Source organism: Orbicella franksi, chromosome 7, assembly GCF_964199315.1.
Source record: "Orbicella franksi chromosome 7, jaOrbFran1.1, whole genome shotgun sequence".
Lineage (NCBI taxonomy): Eukaryota > Metazoa > Cnidaria > Anthozoa > Scleractinia > Merulinidae > Orbicella > Orbicella franksi.
Genome location: NC_138151.1, coordinates 11482735 through 11501582, shown reverse-complemented (window position 1 = coordinate 11501582; position 18848 = coordinate 11482735). Strand labels below are relative to the sequence as shown.

Here is an 18848-nt window from a genome sequence, read left to right as displayed (position 1 = left end):
ACCGAAAGAAATTCGTAAAGTAGTCCGCTGAGTAGCACGTGCTCGTTCGTGGTCGTATAAACAACATGGCGGCTCGTAGACAGAAGGCGGGCGCAACTACTACCGCAACGTCTGAAGTAACTTCCGACTTTAAAAGCCCTGTAGATGTTGATTTGTAAGTATTTCTAGATTGTGAATATTTGAGATTTTGCTTTATCAACGTTTCTTCCTAAACACGTTTCTCGAAACATTTGTTTATAGAGGGTTGACCGATACGATTGTTTTCGGGTTGGAATATTTCTGACCGAGGCAGAATTTCACCGTTATTAGTTTATCAAAAGCAGTTGATCAATTACAACTTAATCCCTATCTCTTTCTGAAAGGCCAGTATTAAAGAGGGTCCGAGGGTCCCAGATGTGTGGAACCTTATATCCCACCTTGTCTTTTGCGTAGACCTCTTACATGTTTGTGCCTCAGCTAACATGCACAAAAACAACAGCGACAACAAAAATAACCAGTCAAGCATCAGCGTGATTTTATGTTTAGTGTTCAATCCTTAGATTGATTGTCTTGTGAATTTTTTAGGACGAAGAAGCTTTCGCCATCAGACAGATCTGTTTGGTGTCCAAGACCTTACACAATATTTAAACTGTTGTTGTCTGCTAGATTCTGCTCTGCCTTCCTCAGTAATATATCTGACTGTGATGAAACATTTAATTACTGGGAACCAGTGAGTAAAGCCATATTAAAGATTTATGTGGAAGTGTACATGTATGTAATTGGTTAGTTAGGTCAGTGTGTGTGAGAAGAGTGAAAGTCTGTTAAACAAATGATCATGCCAATGAAGAATTCTTGAAAATGATTGGTTGTTAGCACAATCTGCCACTATTTTTTACCATTTGAACTACAGTGTTAGCAGCTTGAGCATTCAGTAGCAAAGTGTACAAATATGACAAAACATGTTTTATTACATGAAAAACCAGAACAGTGTAGTATGCAATCATGGGTTCACTTAACTTTATAAATGTGCGTTGTAGCAAAATCAATGAGGCTGACAAATTAGTGTGCGCTTCTTTGTTTACTCAGGTTTACTAGAGTAAAAAAATATATATATTGCTGGCACTCAAGGAAACGAGAATTACTGTCACTTCTTGGAAATTTTTTGTTCCTATAACTAGTGCTTCTAGTTTAAAAGATACACATAGGGGAAAAAGCGTCACCTACTCCATACAGCAGTGTTTTGACGAGCAAGATGTTTATAAAGTCATTCCGGGAGTAACTGTGTTACGCATTTTCAAAATGTTTGTATAACTTTATATAGCAAGTGAATGCAGACGACTACGGATTTTGATTTCCCCCTCGAAAACAAATTTGCTTTACTCTTAAAAAGCTTAGACTTTCAACACAGGATTAGTTTTATTCGTGGTTTACAATTCAATCAGTTCTCAGATAAGAACCATTAACTTGACCTTGCTGTTATTCATTGTTATATATATAATTTCATTCGGAAGTTTTTGATAGCTGTTACTCAGGTGTTCAGCCCTTCACAGCCAGCCTTTCAAAATTAACTACAGCACAGCCATTCAGCCATTCCACTTCAGTCGTTCAAAAATTTTTGCCAGTGGTTCAGCCATTTGACTTCTGTCATTCAAAAATTTTCTTCAGCCAATAAGCTGTCAACCTCATCCATTCAAAAAATTTTTCAGCCATTCAGCCATTCAACCTCATCCATTCAAAAATTTATTGTCTTCAGTTGTTCAGCCATTCAGTGTATCCGTTTTGAACAGTTTGGGGACCCGTTTCTTATCCGTTCCCTTGGCGTGCATTCAACCATTCAAATGGATATCAAAAGGAACATTTTCGTGTCAGAGGTCACAAGTAGCTGTAAAAAAAAGTCTGAAATATTTTTAGGTTTGAACTGGACTCAAATCCATGACCTCTGTGGTACTTGGCATTGATTATGATAATAGGGACTTTAAGCAAATCGCTACAGCTGGCGCTGATATGGCTTCTGGAGGTAAATTTCCCCCAAAATGAGGCAATGCGCATGTACGTCAGTTGCATCCAGCCGTAGTGTGAAATCTGACTACGTGAGTTGGGATGTTTTGCTGTAGTGGCTACTACGTCGGGTTTATTTCACTTCTCTGGCCCTTTTCAATGGACATCTTGGCATTTTAAGAATTCCATTGGATACTATATCCTTTAAAGTCAATTTAAGTCAAAGATTGTGTCAAGGTTACCTCTCATAAGCTTGTAGATCCATATCCTGAATTTACGATAAGGTTTGGCAGAGGTGTTGGAATGGCGAAGTGAGTCAAGTGAAATATTCGGGTTTAGTGAAGATGTTTTATATCTGGATAACTATACGATGCTATTTTGCTTCTTTGAGTATTGATATATTTGTGTTCTTCACTCGATATTCTTTGAGATATTTTTCTCAGAAATTATATATTTCATCCATCAAATTGTTATGGAAGTGTCTGGCATTCGCTTTCGCTCAGAAATAAAATCTATTTATCCTAGGAAGGCAAATAACAGCCATCGTCCTTTGAGTGAAGCCATTTGGCTGTGAGAAACTAAATAAAAGAGATTTTAAACTCCTTAGCAGATGTTTCTTTCATCTTTGTATTTCGCTTTACTCGCTAAACTTAAGAATTTGGCAGACCACCAAGATGTACTCTCCCCAGACCTTTTCAGTCACGGCAGCCGTAGTAGCACCAGCCGTAGTGATTTGCTTAAACTCCCAAATGATACCTCTGGTACAGTGAAAGAGAATTTTTTGTTTGGTCCATGTGGATTTTCGCAGTCCTTGAACCCCTGCTCCCTTCCTAGAAGAAGAGGTTTGTTGCATGGCCATGTGACGTGACCTTGGCAATCGTAAAAAATGGTCCTGGTTGAAATAGATACCAGAAAGGGAAAGAGTATGATGAAACAAGTTAGATTTCCAATTTTGTGAGATGTTACGATTATCTAAACGTTTGAAAAATTATCAAGACTTGTATGGAGATATGCTACTGGATGGTTAGCTTTTCCATCCAGCATACAAATTGTTTAAAATTCGCAAACTATTAAACTGTCCTAAAATCTCACAATAAAATGTCATCTTACTAATTAATTTTATTCTGACTTTTTATAATTGACCAGGTCATGTGACACAGCCATGCAAAGGGCCTATTACAGCATGCCATCTTTTCAAGGGGTGTGGATTTTTTCCTGGAATTGTCCCTTGCAAATTTTTCCAATGATTTTTTTAAATTAGGAGCTGATGCCAAACAAACTCTGACACCAATGTCGAGACAAAGATACTTAACTGATAGGTACAATCCTGGCCAAAAGTCTTGGGACCTTTCTTACTTTTCTAGTGATTTTACAGCTCACTCAACTGTAAAGAGAGGAATACATATACCCCATAACCCCCCCCTCCCCCACCTTCCCCAGATCCCTCCTGGATGTTTGGCCTGGATTGCAGGTCTTAATTATTTATTTTTGATTGGCCTTGCTTTTAACCCTTAGATGCACTTCCTGATGTTTGGACCTGGTTTTCAAACCTGGGAGTATTCACCCAAGTATGCTATTAGATCCTATGCTTACCTGCTTCTACACACTTTTCCAGGGAAGATACAAATGCAAATATTTGAAGCTAACAAGGTACATCCTTACTGACTAGTAATACTACATTCATTGACTGTTCAGTTGTTATGGTGACAATAAATTAGTCATTCTCTTGAAAAGGGAAGTCAACATGACAGATGAGGGTGTTGTAATACTAGATTCATGCACTGTATTTGTGAACCACTCAGAATAATTAAACTATGACTTGGTGCAGAATGTGTGCAACGCTATAAATATTTAAGCTACCAGTAGTAGTTACACGTATTGTTCACTTGTAGTTGAGTTTAACCATTGTTCGGTTTAAATGTAGTTTTGTGTCAGTCGCTTTGCGATCGGAAAGTAAAGTACATAGAGTCAAATAGCATGAAGAAACAGAGGGTTTTCATTATAATTTAATCAGAAAGTAAAGTACATAGAGTCAAATAGCATGAGGAAACAGAGGGTTCTCATTATAATTTAAAAGTAAGCTGGGTAAGTATAAGTTCACAAGTAAAGAGTCCCTGACTGTACTGAGAAAAATGAACACAAGCGCAATGATTTATTCTCAGTGGAATTTGTTTGCCTATGGATACTCTTGCACTTACTACTTTATGACTGCGTTACTGGTGAAAGACCTTGATTTTTTTAAAGACAATTTATCGTTGTTGATGTTGTGAAAACCATTGTTTGTGTTATCATGATAGTGTTCCATCCATTTTTAATGTTTAATTTGTTTGACTGATACAACACTTAAGAAATTGCCTGATTTAAATGTTGCACACAGATAACAAAGTGTGCCTTTCATTTTATGAAGAAAAAATATTGTTATATATTTATTATAATTGCGAGATTTTTTCATTTTAATTGCAGTTGCTGGTGTTCTACTTCCTACGGTTTGTTCTTTCAATAGCATGTGCTGCTTGTGAAACATATTTTTACAGGTGTGTGGATGTAATGCTTCCGGTAATCAACAGACTTGAGGGAACAAATTATACAACAGGTTAATTTTGCTATTCTGTTTTCTTTTTAGGGGAATAATGAAACAATTTGGCAACCATGTTGCAAGGATAGCTGTTGTTTTCTTGATATTTAGCACAGGGATGTTTATATCTGCAGCTGGTGAGTTGGATATTTTAAAATTGTTACAAACTAGTTGAAAACAGTTTTTTCTTGTTAAAAACAGTTTGTTCTAGTTAGGCATGGTAAAGTCTGCATATGGGCCAAGTGGACCATCAGATCAGAGCTTACTCTGCTTTATGTAGCATCAAGCGACTAGGGATATTTCTACTCCCCCTTGGATGGGATGCTAGTCCATCACAGTGCTACCCCCAGCATTACGTTTCCCAGTACCCATTTAAATACACCTGGGTGGAGAGAGGCACTGTGAGGGTAAAATAGTAACCAAATTGGATGACAGTGTTTTCTGATTCAACAGTGTACACATGCTTGAACTATCAAATAAGTGTATATATGCACAAAGATGCCTCCCTTCCAAATCAAATCATGAGTGGAATATTCATGGTGTGCCAAAACAAACCAAAATTTGCATGTTAACCACAATGTAATGGGTGTAAAGAAGACCAGTTTTCTTCCTTGCCCTTTGGGCAAGCTGTAACCTTGATGGCGTAACCTGAAAACCGTTCTCAATAGTCTCCCCCCACCCAAAAAAATTCTTACTCACGCGATTGTTATAATTAATTTTAAGCGAGCAAAGATACTCAAACCACAACCACCTGACACTTTTTTTTAAAGGTTTTTTTGGTGACTATTGAATGAGGACTGTTCATATTTACTGTAAAAGATTAGCATTTTTACATTGTGAAACAATACGTACTTTCATAAATACAATGTATGAAGATACCTTATTCAATAGTCGCTGTAAGTTGTGTTTGTTGTTTTTTGAAGCATTCCTGCCAAGTACATTTGCAATGTACATGGTTCTCTTGTCCTATGGTGGATGGTTTGCAGGAAATTATGCCGTAAGTTCTTTTTTTTTTTCACCAGTCTGTCTTAGTTTCTTGGTGTCTTTGTGCTACAGTAGCTGAATCTCATGAGCTGTCCCAATATTATTGGCTGGCAGTGACTTTGTATCTTTGAGAAGTGTAGATTAATTATGTACTTTTGAGAGTTTTGGTTGAATTAAATTATTGACTGTATGACATTGTAATTTTTCTTGAGGATAAACAGTTATTGCAGTATTTGCAGCTTTACAACAAATCTTGACCTCTGCACACATTGTTTTAAATTATCTTTGATACTAGTAACTTAAATAATTATGATTATTATTAATGACACTCTGAATATTACTCTCCCTAAAGGTTGCTGTTTTAGCAACAGCAGCTGGTGCACTCATTGGCTGGCCATTTAGTGCAATTCTTGGGTAAGGACGATCTTTTTTACTTTGCAGTCGTGTAGCTGTATATAATGACATGGCAGACCATCACAGTTATGTGACTGTGTAACTCAAGCAGTTGCAAAAATAAAGCTTGGAAAAAGTGCTGGACTTAAGATTGGTGGATTCAGGCTTGAGCCTGAGTGAGGTTTCTTTTAAGGTTTTATTTTCATGACTGCTTAAGTTTCATACATAACTGCAATGATCCCTTCTGTCTTGACATATCTCTCTCACAGTGCAAATATGTGATGTTTCATAAATTCACTCACAGTTTACTAGTTGTAGTTGAAGTTAGAGAATTGTTAATTTACAGTTACCGTAATGATTCAGTTTAGTGCCAGGGCACTTATTTACTTTTGGTATCGCAAGGAAGGGCGTTTATTCAAGACAGGGCACTTATTTGGGACAGGGTGTTTATTTCTTTTTTGAGAAACAGCTGAATGTTCGAAACAAAACTTGAAGAAGAGATCATTCGTTTGAAGGAATTCTGTACTCACATGGACAGAATAGTTGGGAAACTCAGACGAAGACCACAGTGACTGTTTTTGTAATGCAGCCTTACGTATGTGAGCAAATTAAGAAAGATGAACCTCCATTGATACATACACTGTACTCTGGCAGCACTGTAATATTATAATTCTTAGAATGGGGGCGCTTATTGGAATAAGGGCGCTTATTAATAAAAACACATTCGAAGGGGGGTGCTTATTCAAAAGGGAGTGCTTATTGAAAGGAGAGCGCTAAATAGAATCATTACAGTGTGTCTTGTTATGTAATAATGGATGACTCTTCGCGTCAATTGAAATCTTTGTGCTGACTTGTTTTCTGTGAAAAATTTTATATGAAAATATTTATAAATTAAAGTTCATAATTCATTGCAAGCAAGAAAAGATTTGTAGCAGCTTGAATAGAATTTCTAGTTGCTGTTAAATTACCTCTGAATCATGAGTCAGATATATTTCTCAAACTTATTTGATATGAAATATTTCTAATCATTGATTAAAGAGAAGAAATCCTAACTTACAGTGACCTTGTTTGAAAATTGGTATCTAGTTAACACAGGTTTTTGTGATTTTTTGTTTCTGTTCTTTCCTTCAGTTTTGTTCTGACTGAACAAATACATATACATGTATCTCAGGTACTTGAGGCAGCATGTCATCACATTTCCAAACATGTCAAATTTCTACTGTGATGCACAAGACAGTTCAACTTTCTTGAAGTCAGTGCCTGAAAAATGCAAAGCAGCACTGTCTCTTAACTTGGTATGTTAAACGAAATAATTTCTGGCTGTTGTGCTTTTTTTCAGGGTTCCTATTGCTTGGGATATTTTAGTTCGTCAAAGAAGAATAATGTATTTTGTGCAATTATGCCTTATATCACTTATAGTATTTTTGGTAAGTGAGTTGGGAAATGCAAGCAAAAGGCTGTCCTAGAACTCTGATGGAAACCCTTAACAAATGTAAATAGTTGTCTTGCTGATTCTGTGGCCAATCAGAGTTTATTTTGTGATAAATTGTAGCAAACAAGTGCTTTCTATTTTGCTTTCTATTCCAATATGAAAACAAATAAGAATAGTACGTTTTCTTCATGATTCTAGGAGTTATAAATACTGATTCACTCATGTTTCCAATGACACAGCATTTCTAATTCTCCCAAACTTCCATTATTTTTTGTTCCTATTCAACAATTAGATTATGAGCCCAAGATATGAATCATGCATACAAATTGAGAGCAAAAATCTAATTGTTTTAGTCTAAATCTACTAGTTGTTGAAAACTTTATCTAAATCCTCTTCACAGACACTTCATTAACAACTGCATACTGTTAAGCTACTCACTATCTACAACAGAATAGATAGTGAGTGGTGCAACCAATCAGAGAATGGCATTTGTGATAGAACACTTGTCTGTCTAGAAGATTTATTACTAGAACTTATAGAAACAGGAAATTTTTCTCATTTTTTGATTTATTACTTTTTACATGCTATCATGGTCAAGGTTACCATAGTTACGGTTGTCATTTATTCAGTAATATGAGGTTGTAATCAGCACCTATATGTTTCCCACATTTGAGATCACACACATCAGTGGTATATAGCTGCAAGAATGAGCCTGCAATGAATCTGGGGCAGAACTGAAAGGGATCTTTTTCACAGCCTCGCCACTTAATGTAATGTGATCCAAATGTGAGCTTGCTCACACGCTAGTTTTGTGCAATGCTCAATGCTCAATGTTCATGGGCATCTTTTCTAAATTAATTCCAAAACTATAGCACTGAATAAATTGTATAATTCTGTGCAATAAATTCAGTAACACTAAAAATTGTTGTAACCAAATTTCTTCTTTTGTTCTTTTCAGGGTCCACTAGTTTATATAGATTCTTTTTTCTATGGCAAGACAGTGATTGCTCCTCTGGGTATAGTCTTGTACAATGTGTTTGGAAAAGGAGGTCCAAGTCTCTATGGTGAGGCTAAAACAAGGTTTCACATTTACACACTCAGCTATATGCACATGTTGTAGAAACGTTTTCTTTTTCAAGAAAGGCCCTAAAGTAAATGTTGACAAATTATCATGAATTGATTTACATACTGTAGTGTGTAGTGCAGTCTGATATTTGGAACAGTTTCCAGAGGTATTTTTAACATCACAAAGGAAGCTCATTAGCACTCTTTCGTGAATTTTATATCAAGGGTTATTTAAATTTAAAAAGAAATTAGGGAAGACCTGTCTGACTGAAGGTTTAGTGGATTTAGAGCTTTAAGTGAAAGTCTGATCAGTTCCACAAGACACTTTGCTCAGTCAGGACCTTGCTTTAACTACATTACTTGCAAAAAGTTTTGGTCAACCTGTCTCAGACATGCAGATGGGGAAAAGTTTTTTGCCCTGCAGGGAAAATGGTTGAGTCTGAATTCAAGCCAAGTGACCCATCAGGCTGGAGCTTATCCCGATTTCCGTAGCATGAAGCGACTAGGAGTATTTCTACTCCCCCCTCCATGGGATGCCAGTTCATCGCAGGGTCACCTTTTGCAATAAGTTCGCTGGTACCCATTTATACACCTGGGTAGAGAGAGGCACTGAGAGCAAAGTGTCTTGCCTAAGAACACAGCACAACGTCCCCAGCCAGGGTTCAAACCTGGATCACTCGATCCGGAGACAAGCACGCCAACCATGAGGCCTCCTGTTTTTTTTTTTTTTTTTGCCCTGCAGTTACACTTAAATTACAGATATCCCTTGAATTAAATTACATGTAATTTTATACAAGAGACAAAACAAGCAAATACAAAAAGTGATAAGCTATCACCACTATGATTGCTACATGTACGTATGTAGAGCACACACTGATATTTTAGCATTTTATACCACAGGTGTAGAACCATGGACATTTTACTTCCTGAATGGGTTTTTAAACTTCAACCTTGTATTTCCCATGGCACTCCTTGCTCTGCCAGCTTGCGTAAGTATTATCAATGACTGAATGTACGATCAAAAACACCCGAGCCATTATTGCAAATGGAAAGTTATATTACATGAACCCTAGGATACAAGTGGTAAATTTTGTGAGCAATGCAGGCTGCAGTTATATCAAGACTGATTTAGGCTTTGAAAGACAGTTTGTGCCATTGAGTTTCTGTCTCTCTGCAAAATGATTTATTTAATAAATGCTTAATATGAAATCCGATAGGAAATCAAGCAATTTCAGTTTTTAGTGGGCATAAACCTTATGCAAGAATGATTTTCAGTATTTTACAGTCTTTTTTGCATTTTCTAAAAGCTATTAAAAGTTATAAATAGTTGCCTGAAATAACACCAAAAATAGTTTCTCATGGGAACTTGAAGACAACAGTTTTACGGATGAACTTGATAAACTATAAATTAAAAATGTCTAAATTTTGCTACATTTTACTTGTGGCAGATGTTTGTAAAGCTGGTGACAACACAGACACAGGAAAAAAAATGTAGGTGAATTTGAAAAAAAAAGGAAAATCAACAAATTCAGGGGTTTCATTAAGGGCCGGGCACTGGGCAAATTGACCAGCTGTGAGGTGGATTTTGCTTGCCTTGTTTGACCATCTAGAGGACAGTTTTTCTTATAATAAAAGAAGTTCAGTTCAAAAAGTTTGGCCTACCTGTGAAAACCAGTTGCCCTAGTGCTGGTAATGGAACCCCTGCAAATTAAGTTGAAAGTTATTCTTTAAAAATAAGCTACATGTACTTACAGTACTGTAACTCTAGAAAAATAATTCCTTAACTCAATAAACTCTACGCGAGGGTCAAAACTTGGTCAAGCATTCCTCTTGACAACAAATGACTTCACTACTAGAAATAAGTTAGTTTATGCCTCATTGTTCCATTCTTGAAATGAATACTTCATTTTTTGTTATGTTCTATTTGATTCATCAATTTGGGGGCCAGAACTTCATGTTCGATATTTCCGTCATAATGCTAATTAGTTTCTTGCATTCGATATTTAGTCCCCTCCTCAGTGTTGCCTGTGTGGTTGTCATTATCAGGAATGTACATCTGGATTTTAATTTTCTTCACAAGGCCTCACAAGGTGCAGTATTACTATACTTGTTTGATAGTCCAGTACTTGCCCTCTCTCTGCCCTCTCTCTTTCTGGCCCACTCTCTCTGACAGATAGATGATGTAGGTGTGTGTCAGTCTGAGAGACTGGTCAAACTAGTGCTAAAATTATGACTAAAATTACTTCACGTTTTTACGAAATGCTACTGGGACAACAAGGTGAAGAACTTTATCAAGTGAATAGACCAGTTTTGTATTCTTAATATTGGACTGAACTAGCTTGTAACTGAGGCTAATGCAGGGAGTCTTTTCAAATGCAAATGACATTAATCTCTTTTTATGACATTTCCCCACATGAGCCTTCAATGCAAGCTAGTTCCGGTTCAATACCTAGAATACGAAACTGGTCTACTCACTTGATAAAGTTCTTCACCTTGTAACTGAGGCTAATCAGGGGAGTCTTTTCAAATGCAAATTGCATTAATATCTTTTTTATGACATTTCCCCACATGAGCCTTCAATGCAAGCTAGTTCCAGTTCAATACCTAGAATACGAAATTGGCTTATTGCTGAAGGAAACCAAATTGTAATCGATGATTTTGAGCAATTTTTGCCTAGAGAAGACTAAATACATACACAGAATCAGAAAAAGTCTGCTGTATTACAGGGTCATGGGTTTGAATCCCTTTTAAGCCTGAATGGACCTTTTCAGCGATATAGCAGTCATTTTGAATTCTATTGTTTCCAATAGCTTTTATGGGATGCTCAGGAGGCAACTTAGTATGTATTTCCCCCTGAGCATCCCATAATAGCTATTTGAAACAACAGAATTCATAATGGCTGTTGTATCCCTGCAAAGGTCCATTGTTTTCAGGCTTTATCATAACTACTTAAATTAAAGGTGGTGTATTTAATTTAACTGTGATGGTCTTTCATTTAGATTATTATATGGCTGTGTCTCACAAGGACTGGAAACTGCCAAATTCACAAATTTGATTGGCTGAAATCGATATCAAGCGCGGTCTAGATTTTCCCATTTAGACCGGCATCTAGATGGGTTTCATTTTGCGTTGAAAAAGTAGCAAATCAAAAATGTTCACCGTTTTCTTTTATTTTCTTCTCAATCATTTATGGAAGTGCCAAAAATCCTGATGGCAAAAAAAAGTACAGAGGACGAGCAAATTTCGGCAGGTTTAAGTTAAGCTCATCTCCGTTTGCAAGCAAAATGTCAGCAAACCAGTTACATCAAACGAATTAAAGTTTTCTTCTTTGCCATATAATAAACATCTTATTAACCGAGCTAAGTCGGTCTGTATGGGAGAATCTTGACCTTGGTCATGTGTACAGACCTCACTGCGTTCGCTCTGTACTCATGACCTCGGTCAAGATTCTCCCATACAGACCTCCTGCTCGGTTAGTAAGAGCTAAGTATTAAATTTTACAGCATCGGCTACCTGACTTCTTGCATTCTGTTGTGTATTTTAAAAAATAACACCACAGAGGAACAAAGTGTATGACGTCTCCTGCCTTGTCTATTCCTTATTGAAATGGGTGTGTCTGAATTAGTGTCAGCCATGGGGGACACTTTCCATGTCTGATACTGGTTCCTAATCCAACAGGGCAGATTTCACTTGAGTGTTGAAAGTAAACTTGTTGCATTTGCTTTTGTTTTGCGTTACTATGCCATGTCACACAATCGACTTCAAAATCTCATACCATTTTGTTGTCCTATCAGAAGTAAAACCAAATTCTTGATCGAGTTGTACACGTTTTCCTGCTCTTGGCACAGGCTTTGAGCCAGAATTTGAAAAGTGGCCGTCCAACATGTGCTATAGGGCCTGCTCAAAGGAGCAATTTATAAGGCAACATATGAAAAATAAAACAATTTTCTTTAGAAAGTGGCCATCCACAGGATGCCTGGAAATCATCTGGCTAAAAGCTTGTCTTGGCATATTCAGCTTCATGTATTTGGTTTAAGTTTTGACTGGTTACCGGCAACTTCAGTTAAATTGTCTGTGTAATTTGTGGTTGGCCAGTGAGAGTAAAGTAATGCTATTGTTTTTGTGTTGGCTTTACGACACTCAATTGAGAACTGCTCTATTGTTCAACAATGAAAACAACAAAACAACAAATATGCCAATTTGTTTAACTGCTCCAGGAAAAAGTTTATATACCTAAGTACGGTATGTTATACATGTATGTATGCAACTCCAGTACCCAGTCCTACCACGTAACATTGCCATGAACAAAAACTAGGCATTGACAGATACATGTAGTTGCAGAAATTTCTGTAGAAGATTTATTGCATGGGGTCGTTAGCTGTGAATGCATGTGAATGAATGAATTTTGCATTGTAGCTGCTGATTTCGTACAAGAAGTCAGCTGCTCATCATTGTGTCTGTCTTTTTGTCTTAGGAGGAGAGATTTTTGTTCCCTATTTACCCATTCATCTGTTTATGTGGAGCTGTAACTCTGACAGAAGTACAGGTATGTAAGCCACAGGTATGAATGCGGGGGCTTCATGAACGATTTCACTAGGAAGGCAATTGGTTTTCACAGGCAGGTAAACTGTAAGGATTAAACTTGTTTATAAAAAAAACTTCAAGCAACGGTACACAATAGTATACAACGGTATATTTGGTTTGGTCTGCGCCCTCATCAGCTATCACTCGATAGAAATCTCGAAATTATTATGGTCTCGGGGAATTCTGAGCTCAAGATTTGTTAAATACGTGATTAATCAGTCAGTGTACAGATTTATTATTTACTATTTATTATTAAGTTGTCATTCATTCATTCGTTATGAACTGAATGATTTATCGATGTTCTCCACAGAAACTGTTCCATAGCATGTTCTTCAGTCACAGTAGGCATCATTACTCAGCCTCTTCAACGTGGTTTGCAGTTTTTATCAGTGTTATTTTCTCGCTGTTGGCTTTATCAAGATCAAGCGCATTATACTATGGTGAGATGCAACTGTCATGTGTCTTTCTCAAACTCATTAGTAATTCATCAAGTTTAAACAAAGGAAATCATGACCGTGACGGTGTTTGGATATCTGATCTTAATTAGCATAGATTTTTACGATTTTATTTCTCTTGAAGCAAGAGTCGTTTCCTCTCCTCAGTCGAACACTGTAATTTTACCCCCGATTTCTCAAACTGCCTGCGTGATTCCACTGAATATGTTTTCAACCAACAACAACAACAACAAGAGAAACGAAAATCTCAGATCTCTAGATTCAAAAGATCAAAGGATTTTCTTAAGTACTATCCTTGCTGAATCCTGCATGGATAGGCCCTTTGCATCTGGGGTCACGTGACTTAATTTTTACTAATTTTTTCCTATTATGGGTTATAACTTTAAAAATGCCAGAAATGGAAAGAGCCTATCGAAAACAGCAAAATTGCAGAGTTTGAGTCCCATGGCATCAAAGAGTACGTTTACACGTCAGTTTGAATTTTTGGAAAATTTAGAGGATCTATGAAAAATGTTGCTGGAGAGCAAGGTCTTGCCCTCAAACAACTTTTTTTCATATAAAACTTCTTAATTTTATTTAACATTTAAACCGTCATAAAATATCATTCTTCAACGCCTGTGGCCTCAAACGTGGCCATTTTGGTATTTTCAACATACATTTTCTATTTCTGGCATTCTTTAATTTATAGCCCATAATTTTATGAAAGTGAGTCACGTGATGGCCTAGCTGCAAAGGGCCTTATTTGAACACTAAAGTGGAGGTAGTTCAGGTAGTTTATGAGGCATTGTAACCTTGTTGATTATGTTGGTTGCCTAGGCTACCATGCTCCCCTCGATTTGTACATCGAGCTGAACCACATGTCGTCAAAGCTTGAGCAGCCCCTCCCCTCTGACAAAGAAATCAACTTGTGTGTTGGAAAGGAGTGGTACAGATTTCCAAGCAGCTTCTTCTTACCTTCAGACAGGTATTAACTGTTGTTTAATCAAAGACATCCGTTATTTATTTTATTTATTTATTTCAATTTAATAAAACTCATTTAAAATACAAATGAACAAAAACAGAAGTGCCATAAGGATGGTCCGTTAGGATTTATTCTGATTTTTTAACATTATGGCCCCATTACGAGGGGGGAGGATCCGAGTGTCCCACATCCCTTTTTTGGCCCAAATATCCCGTACCCCTACATCCCTACATGTACCACCTGTATTCCTATCCTGTATCCCTACGTGTGCTCCCGTTTTATGTGATATAAATATCTCATATCCCAATAATTTTCCTCCAAAGTATCCTTTATCCCATTAAGGTTTTTACCCAAATATCCCGTATTCCGAAAACGCCCAGAAGACCCTCAACAATAGAGTGGGCTTGGCGGTCTAATGGAGTCGAGCGGCCCTATTTCGAACACGTAGGCGGTTGCACGTAATGGTTGCCAGTCTCCAGCCTGACCGAATATTTAAGATTCTGACTACACTAATACGAGACATTCAATGTGAATAGTTTATTGAGAATGGGTCAGTCAGTTATCTGATATAGATGTATTCTATCTTACAACATAATCTGTATCCTTGCAAATGATAATTATTGGTTCTAGCAATTAGAACTTGTGCTAGGCCAGATACGAAAAACCACTAAGAAAATCACCCTTTAGCTGTGGCCAAACAATACTGTGATGAAAGCTTTACGGCGCAAGCACTAAAACGCAGTTAATGGAGCGTGAGGTGCAAACTTCGGAAACAGTTAGCTATTGTATTTAACTATGTTAGAGCGCTGTTAAATTATGTTTGGCACCCGCAGAGATCGAGTGAGAGATCCTTGAATGCTTTATTGTACCAAGTGTTGCGAAAGACTGTCTAGCCTTATCACAATATGATCTGCATCATGGCAGCTTTCTATTGGTTACACCCATAGTCGTGTCTAGCTATAAAAGCACCATTATTCTGTGTAAAAGCACTTCCCTTCGGTGGCGTGCGGTACTCAGTAAGCTTTGTTCAATAGTAAAAACCGTATTCCTCATGTAATGCAGCAGCATGAGACGCTGAGGACGGGGTACAAAAACAGTAACGTAGAATATTTTCAATTATACATAGCAGCTGTTATAACAAAGGCTTGATAATAATAAGAAAGAGGACGAACACGAAGACTGACTAACCTAGAAAGACCTAAATCTCCCGCTAAATGCTGAAATTTTCCCTAAGCGTCCCATGAGACCTCGCGAGCCCCTCCATCGTGCTGTCAGAATAATAATTTCTGACTAATTCGTCAACCTCGTTACTCAATCGTCAGAAATTTCAGGAATTCTTACGATTGTCGTTGTACTTTACCCTAGATGGTACCTGCAGTTTATTCGTTCTGAGTTTCGTGGTCAGTTACCAAAGCCTTACAGTGAAGGAAGCAATGCCACAAGAATTATTCCTACACACATGAACGACATGAATAAAGAAGAGACTACAAGATATGTAAGTACTTTGCACGCAAAACTTATACTCTGTTTATTATTTATTAAAGTCGTGAATGTGTCAAATTAATTTATTACACTTCAGTCTTAAACTCTTCATCAGGTTTTATCGACCTAATGAAGGATTCAGCACAAAATACCAACTGTAAAGACTCTAATGTATTAGGTTTTGTCATATTTATTCAAGCCGCAGAGGCCTACTTTGTACTATAAGTACGACATGATTAACTTGTTTTCCTTCATTTGGTGAAAATTGGTAAAGATCGTTAATTCAACAAGTGTGTTACTTTGTTGCAACAGATATCTATCACAAAATGCGACTTCCTTGTGGATTTAGAGACACAGAGAGAAACCGAACGTGAACCAAACTTTGTTAAACGAACGAAAGACTGGGAAGTGGTGCTTAAAAAGCCGTTTCTAGATGCAGAAAGGTACGTAATGCGCTGCTTTATTTAGTTTAAAGCCTCGCCTCTCTTTTTCTGAGACCGCGATTTTCGTGAAAGAGGTTGCTTAGCAACCAGATTACCACAAGCTGACGTGTATGTGCTCGCTGTGATTTCGAATTTTCGTGCATTGTTCTGATTGGTTGAGGGCATGGAAAACAATCGGGTTGCTTTAAGGGCAATTTAGCGAAAGGGGCGCTTGTCCCGCTGACTGTGTGCGGGCTAGAGCTTCATCAGTATTCTAAGAACGTTTCCTTCCATTTAATCTTCACTTTTTTCCCCGGGTATCTTTCGCTTTTTTGTTGTTTCAATGGAGACTTTCGGTGCGACGTCATCTTGTTGCCGCCAGGCTTACGTCACATTCGACCGTCCTACCAATCTACCGGGTTCTCCCTTGTCGCCGGTTTAAAATGGTGGTTGTGATTTTTAAATTGAGGAGACAATGGTCACTTGATAATGCAGGATACAAAGTCCCTGTTATTTCTACAGAAATGCTGTGCTGCGTTCTCGGCCAAAAAAATTGTCCAGCTTCAAAATTAATTAATTTTTAAGGCCAATAACTGTGGTTCCTGATCTACAATCAAACGAGATGTGTGCGCAACCTCGTTCCCAGGATCTCTCATCCTCCTGGGAACGAGGTTAATATGGGCCCTCAAACCTGAAACACTTTCCAAGTGCAGTATCTGTCTTGTGTCACGCATTATTGGTCTAAAACAAAGCTGCTTGTTGTTTTCTTTTCAGATCTCACCGACTTTTCAGAGCGTATTACATTCCCTTCGTGTCCCACCACTACACAAAGTATATAAATTATGTCTTACTGAGATCACTGAGGAAGACGAGCTCAAAAGCAAAGAAAGGGAAAGAGAAAAAACATGTTACAAGCGGGCAAGAAACTAAGATGTAACCGACAGTGTGAATAACAACTAAAATATCGCGCTCTTGTTTTGTTCTCAGTTATACATATAAAAGTTTGTTTTACACGATGTCCCGAACTTTTTCCGACGAATATGATAATCTTCGTGATATGTCGTGCTGCGCTCGGCTTTCTTTGGATAAGTCCCGGTCGGCGAAGATGCTTTAACATTCCAAGGACCTTGCGGATGCTCAGAGCAAATCTTAACTAAGAGTAAATTTTTCAAGCTTGATGACCTGCAGGAAAACCGGTCGTCTATGTTCCTTACCTCTTTGGTGGGCTTCTTCACCAAAGTAAACCTTAATCTTTCGATTTGAAAGTAATCTTGTCGCTCGCAAAATTACAACGACAAAGTGTCATGAATTGCTGTCCGTTATTTTTTCGTTTGCGCCTATTTAGTATCAAGTACGGCATGTAACGCCGGCAGCCAAAACGCGGGGTGTTTATCTGAAAATATTCCCAAGCGATGACAGCAATTTTAAAGTTAAACGTTTTCGTTCAAGCGTTCAGTTCTCGTTCAAAATTCATTGTTCAACTGAAAAGAACTGAATGGTTTGAACAGACTAGTATACTATAATATTTGATAGCTTTGCAGATAAATTCAAAACAAAGCGACCTTTTGTACAAATATTTCAGAGATATTTCTCTGAACATCCGCCTTGAAAAACGAACTGATTTAAGTTTGAGCATGTCCATTGAACATAGCTTCCACGAGAAACACAATCTCGTTCCTAGAGTCTTCGTTCCCCTTGACCAGCGGTTGGAAAACGAGAGCTCTGGGAGCAACCATTTTGAAATAACCGAATTCTGGTGATTCTGCCCATCCGGTTTCACTGCGCAGTCTGCATCTATGGCGCATGCCCGAAATGGTTGCTCTCAGAGATGTCGTTTCTCGACCGCTGGTCAAGGGGAACGAAGACTCTGGGAACGAGATTGCGAGAAACAGAAACTGAACTGAAAGCATAAATTTGTAGATAACTGGATGGGAAACTCGTAAGGCCAGTAAGGGGTGCCAGCCATTACCCAACACTGTTAGCATAACCAAGGGAAAAATTTTGGTTTAGATATTCTTTTTTCACAATTCCAAGCAATCTCTAAAGTAAGGAAAATGCAAAAGAGGGTTAAAAGGTAGCACTGGTGTAATATTTCATCTCTTTTTCAAACTTTTGAGTCTTCTTGTAGCTTCCCTCTCACAACTGTTTTCTTCTCGGAACAGATAGTGACTGCGGATAAATAACGGTACCGTTTATTCTCTCACGCCAAGTCAAGGATACTGCTTACTAGCTGTTTTAAGTACGTTTAGGTACAAATACAATAAATTAGCAGCAGCACATTAAATCCATTTTATTTTCGACGTTCTGTTCTAAAGAGTATCTATGACACATATAATAATATTTTAAAATAGTTTTGAATTGACAACGACATCAATCTGGGCAACCAAATAAATATATCTATTATATTTTTAATTTACAACTTTGATGTTTAAATGTATCATATATCTTTACTCTTTCTGTGCAAAGACAATACTTTATCTCTGAAATATACTAATAAATTATTTTGATAACTTACTCT

General features: G+C 37.5%; 1 protein-coding gene across 1 annotated transcript; it reads left to right on the top strand.

Moving 5' to 3' along the window:
• Positions 1–65: 65 nt before the first annotated feature.
• Positions 66–18844, top strand: LOC145491658 (alpha-1,2-mannosyltransferase ALG9-like). The gene is made up of 18 exons (XM_081470883.1): positions 66–154; positions 565–709; positions 3493–3627; positions 4441–4511; positions 4601–4689; positions 5476–5549; positions 5889–5950; positions 7269–7356; positions 8320–8425; positions 9327–9415; positions 9875–9917; positions 10434–10516; positions 12901–12972; positions 13321–13450; positions 14282–14429; positions 15792–15921; positions 16221–16351; positions 17105–18844. The coding sequence occupies exons 1-18, from the start codon at positions 66–68 to the stop codon at positions 17265–17267; spliced, it is 1848 nt and encodes a 615-aa protein (XP_081327009.1). The 3' UTR covers positions 17268–18844.
• Positions 18845–18848: the final 4 nt, after the last annotated feature.

Bases quoted from the DNA above. Each gene is read 5' to 3' on its own strand.
- LOC145491658 (XM_081470883.1), top strand. From the start codon at position 66: ATGGCGGCTCGTAGACAGAAGGCGGGCGCAACTACTACCGCAACGTCT. The intron at 9,416-9,874 runs GTAAGTATTATC...TACTTGTGGCAG, and splicing joins TCCTTGCTCTGCCAGCTTGC to ATGTTTGTAAAGCTGGTGAC. The intron at 16,352-17,104 runs GTACGTAATGCG...TTTTCTTTTCAG, and splicing joins CCGTTTCTAGATGCAGAAAG to ATCTCACCGACTTTTCAGAG.